Source organism: Puma concolor, chromosome C2, assembly GCF_028749965.1.
Source record: "Puma concolor isolate L17-30 chromosome C2, mPumCon1.1.hap2, whole genome shotgun sequence".
Taxonomy (NCBI): Eukaryota; Metazoa; Chordata; class Mammalia; order Carnivora; family Felidae; genus Puma; species Puma concolor.
Genome location: NC_141675.1, coordinates 37,561,745 through 37,574,144, shown reverse-complemented (window position 1 = coordinate 37,574,144; position 12,400 = coordinate 37,561,745). Strand labels below are relative to the sequence as shown.

Here is a 12,400-nt window from a genome sequence, read left to right as displayed (position 1 = left end):
TACGCTTCATGACCACAAATGCTGGTGTGTTCTCACTTAAGCTCCCTCAATATACAATCAAGAATGTGGAAGGTAATTTGATGTGTATTTTGAGCCTTGTCAAATAATCTTTTAAAAAATATGTAAGACTTGGGGTGCCTGGGTGGCTCAGTTGGTTAAGCGTCCGACTTTGGCTCAGGTCATGATCTCATGCTTCGTGGGTTTGAGCCCCGCATTGAGCTATGTGTTGATGGCTCACAGCCTAGAATCTGCTTCAGATTCAATGTCTCTCTCTCTCTCTCTCTCTTTGTGTGTGTGTGTGTGTCTCTGTGCACCTCCCCGACTCACCCTCTGTCTTCTCTCAAAAATAAATAAAAAACATTTTTAAAAATGTAAGCCATGATACTCATTATAGAAAAATTAGAAAATACAGATAAGGAAATGGCATAGAGATTAGCAGCAGAATTTTGCCTAGGAAGACATCTGGTATATATACAAGTGTGTGTGTATGTAAAAAATATATGTATATATTTCTAATAAAAATGTCATGCTGTTTTGTAAACTACTGTTTAGCTTAATCTCTTTGATGAATGTCTTTTCTTATCTTAATATCTCTGCAACATCATTTTAAATGACTGTTTTATGTTATCTACTAAATAGGCATTATACTTTCTTAATATTGGCCATTAAGTTATTTCTATTTTTATATATTTTTAAAAATTTTTTTAATGTTTATTTTTTTTTGAGAGACAGAAAGTGAGCGGGGAGGGGCAGAGAGAGAGAAAGACACAGAATCTGAAGAGGCTCCAGGCTCTGAGCTGTCAGCACAGAGCCTGACTCGGGGCTCAAACTCACAAGCCTTGAGATCATGACCTGAGCCGAAGTCAGACGCTTAACTGACCGAGCCACCCAGGCGCCCCTCTATTTTTATATTTTTTAAGTTTATTTATATTTCTAGACGGAGAGTGAAGGAGAGTGGAGGAGGGGAAGAGAGAGGGGGACAGACAAACTGAAGCGGGCTCTGCACTGAAAGAAGAGAGCCTGATGTGGGGCTCAAACTCACAAACTGTGAGATCATGACCTGAGCTGAAGTCGGATGCTTAACTGACTGAACCACTGAGGCACCCCAAGTTATTTCCTTTTTTTTTTTTTTTATCTTTCTTTCTTTCTTTCTTTTTTTTTTTTTTTTTTTGCTTACTCATTGGATTATTCTCATAAGGCAAAGTCTTAATGAAATTACTGGCCGAAAGGGTGTGTGCTTTTGGGGGCTTTTGTTTCATATTGCTAAATTGCATTTCAGAAAGGTTGCACCAATTTATATATTCATCAGTGGTATATGAGAGTGCCATTCCCCTTTCTTTTTTTTTTTTTTTTAATGTTTATTTTTGAGAGAAAGAAAAAGAGAGCGTGCATGCGAGCAGGGGAGGGAGCAGAGAGAAGGGGACAGAGGATCTGAAGCAGGCTCTGTGCTGTCAGCAGTGAGCTCTAGGCTCCAACTCATGAACTGTGAGATCATGACCTGAGTAGCTCAGCTGACTGGGCCACTCAGGCGCCCCCTCCCCCCCCCCCCCCCCCCCGTTATTTTCTTTTTAATCTTTGTCAGTATAACCAGCAAAAAATGGTATGTAATTTATTCATTTCCCTCATTACTAGCTAGGTCAGACTGGTATGCTGTATGTTCATTCATTCATTGGTCACTTGCATCTCCTATGAATTGACTGTCAGTGTTGAAAAGTTAAAAGCCATTACCATTACCATTTGAATAACAATCCACACTTGAGCATTGCTTTCATTAATAATCATATTCACATAATTATTTAATTTGATCTAAGGAGCTCTCTGAGTTTGTTGTGCACATGTTTTGTCAGCTCCATTTTGCAGTGATTGTTCCAAGATCACCTTGCTTGTAAATGTCAGAGCTGAACTTGGAATACAAATCATCTCACTCTGAATCTTGTTGTCTTTCAGTTTTGTCAATCTAAATATGTTATTGTCAATGAAATTATAATGTTGTTAGTGGGAAATATGGTTTTATTCTTAAAAACTAGGCTTGGATATTTTTTATTCTACAGACATTTAGTGACTGTTTACAGTGTGCAGTACAGTGTTTGAATAACCCAGTAGAAGACTTTTCTCAGGACCTTGTTAGGTAAAAAATTTTACATAAAGTGAGTTCACTTTTTTCTTTTGCTCTGTGAACCATTACTATTATATCCTTTTTAAGTAGAAGAAGGAAAAAGGCTGTTTTTAAATGCCTTTCCTAGCCAACTTTTTCTATTCTCAAATAATCCTTTTCTTTATCTTTAAACTATAAAGTGTTTATGAAAGCAGAAATTATTGCATTTTTGAAATTTTAATTAAATTAATTTTAGTGTTTATTTAAAGTCTAGATACAAACACTTCTCCATCTACTAGACCCAAATCAGCATATAGTATTGACCCACAACTGACCTTTGTCTTCTTAGTGTGTAATTTGTTGGTTATTAAGATGCAAATGTACTTCTGTTTAAAAGTTACCAAATTGATTCACTGCTTCACTCTGCAGAAGTTGGCCATTAAGAGCAGGTGTTTAAGCATAACAGTAACTCAGTAACTGTGAACTCTCTCCACTGTGAATATGTGGTTTCAGTTGAGGTTTTTGCCGTTATCTTTGTTTAGTAACAAAAAGGTATAAACTAATGCTTTTGAAATAGTTGTAACACATGTATTAAATGATCACATTGTATTAACGTTGGAATATTAAAGTCTGTCTTCGCCTTCTTTGCTTTCTTTTTACAGTAGAACACCAATGAAAGTTTTGTCTTTCTCTTTTTACAGCAAAAAATTTTGTTATAAAAGGGCGGCATGTTAGTGATGCCACAGTAAACTCTTGGCATTTACAAGTAAACGCTTGCCATTAATATTTGTGAACAACTCTGGAGATCCATGTAGTGGTAATTTGTTGCAAATTTTGTTGCAAAGGGTTTACTTCTAATAGCATACTTATAAGAAGCTAGATAGAATTAAGTATCTGCACCATTATATACGTAGGATTAAGAAGCTGCATTTTAGATGTCTTCTGCTCAGCTGCTGTCATAAAAATTTGGTATTCAATGAGAGAAATAGGTTTGCATCAGAATTACTTTTCCATGATGTGAATGATATGTAGAAATATTTCTGGTAACATATCTCTTGGCAAAAAGAAACAGCTATTAGTAGTGCATTTGAATTATTAAATAATGAAATAATTAGCTCTTACATTGTGAAATTGTCAAGTATCAAATGAGTTCTCATGAAGAATATATAATGCTAATACAGTGTGTAGTTTAAAAACAACACAAGTGCACAGACATAAAGTTATAAACCTTTGTGTGCTTTAAAATCTTTTCAGTGTGGTAGTACTTTGAAAGGGTGTTTGAGGTACCAAGTTAGCATTTGGTAGATTACAAATCTGCAAGGATTAAAACAATAGCATAATAGTAATAGAACAATTTATTAGAATCTTGCTTTATGTCAAGTTTTCAAAAATGTAGAGTCTTTTCATTCCTGGCTCTATAATAAATTTTTTAAACTCTGATGATACTACTGTATTTAGCTCTATGATTCCAAGAAGTCCAGTGGCCATCACATTAAATGAAATAAATTGCCTCAAGGTGAATTTATAGTTACACTTGTTATAGATAGCCCCCAGGTATCATATTAATAGTAATGAAGGTTAACATGAATTGAGCACTTTGTGCCTTACACTGGGCTAGATGCTTTATATGAATTATCTTAATCTTTCTAATAACCTAAACTGATAAGCACTTCTAGCACCAGTTCAGAAGACTGAGGTATAGAGAGCTTGTGTGATTTGAACATGACCATGTGTCTTTTTTTTTTTTTTTTTAAAAGATTTTATTTTATTTATTTATTTATTTTTTTTTTTTTTCAACGTTTATTTATTTTTGGGACAGAGAGAGACAGAGCATGAACGGGGGAGGGGCAGAGAGAGAGGGAGACACAGAATCGGAAACAGGCTCCAGGCTCTGAGCCATCAGCCCAGAGCCTGATGCGGGGCTCGAACTCACGGACCACGAGATCGTGACCTGGCTGAAGTCGGACGCTTAACCGACTGCGCCACCCAGGCGCCCCGAACATGACCATGTGTCTTACTGAACCAGAATATGAGCCCAAGCAGTTGTATTTGAGACCAGTAGATATCACCTCTGTGGTTTAGTCTTAATGGTCTTTATCTGATCCATTACATATCATAATGTTGAAAAACACATAATAGGCAGTGATTATGAATAGTAAAAATTAAGGGCAACATGAAAATGGAATTTTGGTAAATCTGTTGGCAGCTTCATGGCTGCCACAACTTGCTTTCAAAAAAACCATCAGTAAAATCTGTAGGTCTCAGTTCTGCTCACAAGTAACATTATTTCATTGATTTTTATCTTAATCTGTACAATTCCTGCTTTTCCCATTGCAAGCAACATTTTCTTTTAATTTCTACTCCTATTGTTGATATAATTAATTCATTTTTATGTGGCTGTGTTTATTATTTTACATGGGATCTCCAGTGGAAGGTATAAAATAACTTATTAAATGATCACATAATACTTAAGATTCTATTTTTAATTTTTAAAACTATTTTATTCAGGTTGGTTTGCCTTCCACAAATGCAGAACTAAGAGGATTTATAGATCAGAATCTCAGTCCAACAAAAGGTAAGGACAGTTGAATAGAAATTTTCTGCATTGAGCCAGTTTGATTGCATTTGTTTTATAAAATATGCAGCTATGAGTATTACTTTACGTATAATGATTGTTATATAATATCACTGGGTTGTGTTATAATATACCAAATAACTTATATCATATAAAAGTCCGTTGTGAGAGGTGGGGAGAGAGTGAGGTTGAGTGTGTGTGATATTTGTGTTACTTTTCTCCATCTCTTTCCTAAGAGGTCTCTAAGACCACCCTTGATAAATGATCCTCTTGCTGTTGAAAGTAACTGTTCAAGCTACTTTTTTTCTTGATTTTCTTGTTTGATAGTCCTACATCCTAGTAGTTTAACTTGTAAGGAAGTACAGTAGAATGAATGAATATACATAACATTTCTGTATCTAATGTATGGTTTCCTGGAGGAATGCTTATATCAGAAATCTGACCCACCAGTACAGGAATTTATGCAGGACACTGTCTGTATCTTTCAGTATGTATCTTTCATCAGTATCTTTTAGTATGTAGAGATAATATACTGAAATATTTATGGTTGAAATGATACGATGTTTGGAATTGCTTCACAATAATCCACTGGGGGAAGAAGAGTAAAGTGAGTGGAATTATAGATAAACTGTCTATGAGTTGATTAAGTATTTTAAGCTGAGTGGATAGCTGTAAGGGGTTTCATTATTCCTTTCTCTCTTCCTTTGTATATGTTTGAAATTTTTCATTATAAAGGTAGGAACAAAATAGATGTCATTATATACTCATAGCTATGAGAGAAACATCAGCTTCCTCAAAGGGTTTATATCCAAGGTAGGCTATATGCTCTGGAGAGAAGAGTAGAGAAGTCTGTATTTCAGTATAAAAAAAATCTAGCTTAATAATGAGAATGTCTGTGAGAATTTAATTATGTGTATGAAACAGTGAAAGAGACACCACAAGCCTTAATGCTTTTCATTTTTCCCCAATTTTGTCATTGTAGTAAAATACGCAGAACGTAAAATTTACAACTTTAACCATTTTTAAGTGGTATTAAGTACATTCATGTTGTGTGGCCATCACCACCATCCATATCCATAACTCTTTTCACCTTGTGAAATTCAAATTCTATACTCTTTAAACAATAACCCCCCACTCTCCTTTTCCCTGTTGTCTCTGGCAACCACTGTTCTTTCTGTCTCTATGATTTTGACTACTCTAGGTACCACATGTAAGTGGAATCCTAGTAGTAATTGTCATTTTGTGACTGGCTTATTTCAGTTAACATAATGTCCTCAAGGTTCATCTATATTGTAGTATATGTCAAAATTTCCTTCCTTTTTAAGGCTGAATACTATTCCATTGTGTATGTATACCACTTTTGCTTATCATTCATCCATCACTGGACACCTGGGTTGCTTCAGTGTTTTAGCTGCTGTGGATAATGCTTTTATGAATAAGGGAGTACAAATATCTCTTTGGGACCCTTCTTTCAATTCTTTTGGGTATATACCTAGAAGTGGAATTTTTGGGTCATATGGTAATTCTATTTTTAATTTTTTGGAGGAATTACCATTCTGATTTCCACAGTAGCTGTACCATTTTACATCCCTACCAACAGTGCACAAAGGTTCCAGTTTCTCCACATCCTTGTCAACATTTATTTGTTTTTTGTTTTGTTATAGCCATCCTGGTAGATACGAAGTGATATCTCACTGTAATTTTGATTTGCATTTCTTTAGTAACTAGTCGTGTTGAGCATCTTTTTATGTGCTTATTGGCCATTTATATATCTTCTTTGAAAGGTCTACTCCAGTTTTTGGAGTTGTGTTTTAGGGATTCTTTATGTATGCTGGATATTGATCCCTTACAAGATAAATGATTTGCAGATATTTTCTTCTGTTCAGTAGGTTGTCTTTTCGCTTTCTTGATCATCTCTTTGGATGTGCAAAAGTTCTTTATTTAGTGGAAGTCCAGTTCATCTGTTTTTTCTTTTGTTGTCTGTGCTTTTCTTGTCACATCCATCACATGGTTGCCAAATCCAGTGTCATGAAGATTTTCCTCAGTGCTTCCTTCTGAGAATTTTATAGTCTTGGTTCTTTAGTTTAGGTCTTTGATCCATTTTGAGTTAATTTTTATATAAGGTAAGGATCAAATTGGCATATGGATAACCAGTTTTTCCATTACTGTTTATAATAGAGGTCAAGGTCTTAGCACCCTTGTCAAAAATAAGTTGGCCATATATGTGAAGGTTTATTTCTGGGCTTTTTATTATTTTCCCTTAGTATATATGTCTGTCCATATGTCAGTACCATAATGGGGTTTTTTAAATTAATTAATTTATTTTTGAGAGAGAGAGAGCAGGGGGGAGTGGCAGAGAGAAAGGGAGACAGAATCCCAAGCAAGCTCTGTGCTGTCAACACAGAGCCCAGTGTGGGGCTCAAACTCACAGAATGGTGAGATCATGACCTGAGCCAAAACCAAGAGTCAGACACTTAACTGACTGAGCCACCCAGGTACCCCCAGTACCATTCTGTTTTAAATTATTGTAGTTTTGTAATAAGTTTCAAAGTTGAGAAGTGTGAGCCCTTTAACTTTATTATTTTTAAAGATTATTCTGCTATTTAGGATTCCTTGTAATTCCACATGAATTTGAGGATCAGCTTTTCCATTTCTGTAAAAAAAAAAAAAAGGCTGTTAGAATTTTGATCGAGATTGCATTGAATCTGTAAATCGCTTTAGTTTTATTGACACCTTAACAATGTGAAGTCCTCCTATTCATCAAAATATTTCATATATTCAGGGCCTGTTTGATTGTATCATTTCTTTTTGAAGTAAGAAATATGTTCTGGAAATAGATAATGGTGGTGATGGTTATACAACTTTGTGAACATACTGGAAACCACTGAATTGTACTTTAAAAGCACAAAAATACAAAAAGTACAAAAATAAATTTTTGGTATGTGAATTATACCTTTATTTAAAAAAAAAAAAAACCACCAACCACTTTCTTTAACTTGATGTCTGTTTCCAGCTCTGATTTGTTCTTCCCCTCATTGTCAAACTTGTGGAAAAAGCTATACACTTATAATCCCATTCTCAGCTTTAATTTACTCCTCTGCCCAATGTAATCTGGCTTTGACTCCAATAATCCACTGAAACTGCTCTTGATCTTCGTTTTTTTTTCTTTGTTGTTTATCAGCATTTCATGCAGTTAATTTCCCCTCTTGTTTTTTAAATAATATTTTACTTTTAGAATAGTTTTAGATATGCAGAGAAATTATAGAGAGAGTTCAAGAGAGTTCTCATAAACCCCTTAGTCAGTTTCTCCTACTGCTAACATCATACATTGGTTTAGTACAGTTTTTTCAATTAATGAGCCAAAATCAACATATGTTAATTAACAGAAGTCCAACTTCTTCAGATTTCCTTAATTTTTAGCTAATGTTCTCTTTCTGTTCCAGGAGAGCATCCAGGATACCACATTACATTTCATGACCATCATCCTTAGCCTCCTTTTGGCTATGACAGTATCTCAGACTTTCTGTGTTTTTAATGACAGTTTTGAGGAGTGTTCAGGTATTTTGTAGAATGTCCCTCCATTGGGATTTTTCTGATGTGTTTCTCATGATTAGATTGGAGTTACGAGTTTTTGAGAAGAACCACAGAGATAAAGTGCCATTCTCATCACAGCATATCAAAGGTCCATACTATCAACATGACTTATCATTGTCGATGTGAACTTTGATCACTTGGCTGAGGTAATGTTTGTCCTGCTTCTGTACTATAAAGTGACTTTTTAACCTCTCCCCCTTTCCATACTGTAGTCTTTGGAAGGAAGTCATTATGTGGAACCCATATTTGAGAAGTGGAGAGGTTGCTCTACTTCTGGGAGGGGGAGTATCTACATAATTTATTTGGAATTCTTTTGCACCCTAGATTTGTCTCTTCTCTCTTGTTTCTTCACTTATTTATTTAATGCTTGATTTATATTATTTAGTTTGTACCTGATATTTCATTTATACTCTGGGTTATAGTCCAATACTTACTTAATTTTCTGCTTGAGTTGATACAGCTGTGGCCACAGTTGGTTTTCTGTGTTCCTTTGGCATATGTCCCTCGTTGTGGGTGTGGTTTTGTGTTTGTTTTTGTTTTGAGCACTTATTTCTTTAGCACTCCAAGATGTTCCAGGCTCATTTTACATTATTTCTTGCCTACTTCTCAGATCAGCCATTTTCCCAAAGATTCCTGATTCCTTTTAATGGAGAATGTTATTAGAAACCAAGATCTCGGTGCTGGATGAACTCATTGCTACTGGGATGGTGTCTTTCTTTTTGAATCACTGGTTTTTATGTGTCTGTGATACCACACTTTTTAAGACTTTCATAAGAAAGCAGTATAGTGTAGCAGTTAAGAACAAGGGCTCTAGAGGACTCAGTGTGATCTGATCTTGGTTGTACTTCTTACACCCAACCAAGTGTGTAAACCTGAGCAAGTTGATCTCCCTAAACCAAAGTATCCACATCTATAATGAAGCAGGTAGCAATAAGTTGCTTAGAGAGTGTCTAAGGATTAAATGAGGTAGTGCACATAAATCACTTAGTACAACCAACACCTAGCACATAGTAAGCATTCATTAAGTGCTTGCTCCTTTTCCTCATATTAATATTTTCATCTTCCTTTTTATCTGCTCTCTTTCAGTCTACTCTGCTAGCTCTCTCTCTGTCTCCTAAATGTTAATGTTCCAGGGGCAACTTGGGTGGCTCAGTCAGTTAAGTGTCCAACTTTGGCTCAAGTCATGATCTCGTGGTTCATGGGTTCGAGCCCTGCGTCGGGCTGTGTGCTGACAGCTCAGAGCCTGGAGCCTGCTTCGGATTCTGTGTCTCCCTCTCTCTCTGCCCCTCCCCTGCTTGTGCTCTGTTTCTCTCTCTCTTAAAAATAAATAAAAACATTAACAAATTTTTTAAATGTTAGTTTTCCATGGGGTTTTGTCTTAGGTTTTTTTTCTCATTTTGTAAATTCTCCACAGGCAATTTCATCTATTCATCATTGCTGTAGTTATCATTTACTTTGTATATGGACTGTTGTCAAATCTATATCTCTGACCCAAATTTGTCTTGAGATTTTGTATAGCCAGTTGCTTATTGGATGCCTTCACTGAGTAACTTAAAGCATCTCAGGCTCAAACTCCAGAATTAAAGTAATTATTTCATCCTCTCAAAACCTGCTTTCCCCTTTTCCTTATCTTACTGAATAGTAGTACCATCCACCCTGTGCCTAAACCAGAAATTGAGGTCTCATATTTGATTCCTTTTCTTTCTCTCTGCTTCCAGTCAAATCATTTATAAGGCTTGTTGGTTCTGCGTCCTCAGTCTCTCAGTCCTCCCCAACCGTTTTCTCTATCTTTGTTGCTAATATCTTAGGTCAGACTACAATAAACCGTTTCCTGGATTACTGCGACTGTTGTATTTACTTCCAGATTTCTTTCTTTCTGTTTCATTACTGTAGTATAGCTCTCAAACACAAACCTCAACAGTCTTTCCATGTTAAAAAAAATTAGTTCAGTAGTTCCTTATTGCCTTCAAGATAAAGTCTAAACTCTGATTTGAAAGATCCTTGGGGCGCCTGGCTGGCTCAGTTGGTAGAGCATGTGACTGTTGATCTCAGGGTTGTGAGTTTGAGCCCCATGTTGGGTGTAGAGATTACTTAAAAATAAAATCTTAAAAAAATAAGTCAAATAAAAAATCCTTCATGTTAGAGTTCTTGCTTTTATCCAGAGCCTTATCTCAGATACCTCTTCTTCTGCCACTTTGAGCTACGTTCTCTCTTTCACTTTCTGTCTCTGTCTGTCTGCGTCCATCTGTACACACCTCTCTGTGCCTGGAACTCTGTGATCCCTGACATGGTCTTCTACTCCACTCCTGACACATATTACACCTGGCTAATTTCAGTTCATTATTCACATCTGAGTTTAGGTCTTATTTCCACTTGGCCCATAAGCCTCTAATACTCTCTCCTTATCCCTTTTGTAGTATTTATCACACTGTACTTTAATGACTCGTTTACTTATTTGTCCCCCTCCCTGGACTCTGTAAGTCAAAGACTTTTTCTTAATTCATCATTGTATCTCTAGGACAAGTATTTCAAAGTATCTATCCCACAGTATCTGTCTCAAACTAGGAACATTGTTGAAAGAATGTTATGTCCTTACCTTCTGTCTATAATTTCTTTGACCACTGGGCAAATTCCTACTTACTCTTTAAAATCTAGCTGACCACGAATTCCTTTGTAGCTCCTTGTTACTACAGCTCCTTTCTGTTAGTTAACCTTTGGACCCTGTACATACTTTATTATTGTCCTTATCACATTAGATTGTATTTCTTTATAGATTGTCCTTTTCTTTTGCTAAATTCTTGAGCTCCTTGAGAGCAGGGTCCTTTTTCCTATTTTTGTCTTCAGAATCTCGCTTGGTGTCTAGCACAGTTATATTCAGTAAATACTGAATTGTAAGAGTTTGTTTTGCCATGTTTCCAGACTTGTAATAAAAATGTTTATTTATCTAAACGTTGAGAAGTAAATGTAGAAGGAACTTACCTTAAAACTTTTTGAACAAAGTGTTAAGGAATTTAGAGTGAGGAAGGTTTCTGAACTTTTTGTCTTAGAACACATACCTAAGAGTTGGAGCTTAAAAATTACTAATTGATTAAAATAAGAACAAGCCTGGGGTGCCTGGATGGCGCAGTCGGTTAAGCGTCCTACTTCAGCCAGGTCACGATCTCGCAGTCCGTGGGTTCGAGCCCCGCGTCAGGCTCTGGGCTGATGGCTCAGAGCCTGGAGCCTGTTTCCGATTCTGTGTCTCCCTCTCTCTCTGCCCCTCCCCCGTTCATGCTCTGTCTCTCTCTGTCCCAAAAATAAATTAAAAAAAAGTTGAAAAAAAAAAAAAATTAAAATAAGAACAAGCCTGAAGATAATTATATTCAGTCATAACCAGGCGAGTAGTAGAGGATTTAAAAGCAATAGAGTATTTGTATGTCCTGGTTATGAATCATGTAATTGTGCATTATTGAGGAAAACGAAAGGTAAAAATCCTGTGACATACAACTTCACTTTGTGTGGTGTTGAAAGTCCATCAGTATCTTTGGTGAAGACCAAGGATCTCTTAGTTATCTGGGAGGTGCATGGTGTCGGGTGGTCTGTACGTTTGGATATTTCTGATATTTCTGCATGTGGAAAGAGGCCGTACTTACCTGCACGCTATACACAGTCCCCTGGGAAGCTGCCTGATCAGCAGCTGCTAGGAGGGTTGCACTTGTGGGATGAATTGCTCATGTCTTTGCAGGCAAGTGAGGTCTGCCATATATTCCCCGCTTGTTCCTTTATAACCTCAGCAGAGCAATTCCACTTTGCCAGCTCCTTCATTGCTTGCACATCAAATTTAAAATATGCATATCTTATACTGACTGCCAGTTCTCCACTATCCAAGAGATTGCAATACCCTATGGCTATTAAAAGTTCAGCCTATTAAAATGAATTCAGCAACTTGAAAGAGGGAATCACTGAATAATCAAACAGATTCCTCCTGTGGAAACAGAGCTAATGGAAAAGATGAGAGAAAGCTGTGATAGAAAAGGGAATGAAAACTCTCAAGAGGATACAGTTGCAACATAGAAAAAGTTGTTTTGGAACTAAAAATATATTCAGAATTCTTAAATCTAAGAAAGATTGAAAATAAGAAATGGCCAAAGATGTAC

General features: G+C 36.2%; 1 protein-coding gene and 1 non-coding gene across 7 annotated transcripts in view; both read left to right on the top strand.

Moving 5' to 3' along the window:
• TFDP2 (transcription factor Dp-2) overlaps positions 1–12,400 on the top strand; it is a 174,100-nt gene that overhangs the window by 51,443 nt on the left and 110,257 nt on the right. For 4 of the 6 annotated variants that reach the window (XM_025913428.2, XM_025913427.2, XM_086674437.1 and 1 more), the window contains one exon: positions 4,604–4,670. In XM_025913428.2, the coding sequence (XP_025769213.1) occupies positions 4,604–4,670 (67 nt within the window). Of the gene's footprint in view, positions 1–2,051; positions 2,129–4,603; positions 4,671–12,400 lie in introns of all 6 variants that reach the window. The other 2 variants (XM_086674440.1, XM_086674438.1) reach the window with 1 other exon arrangement.
• TRNAN-GUU (transfer RNA asparagine (anticodon GUU)) lies at positions 10,273–10,345 on the top strand. The gene has a single exon. It is a non-coding gene; the product is annotated as a tRNA-Asn (tRNA).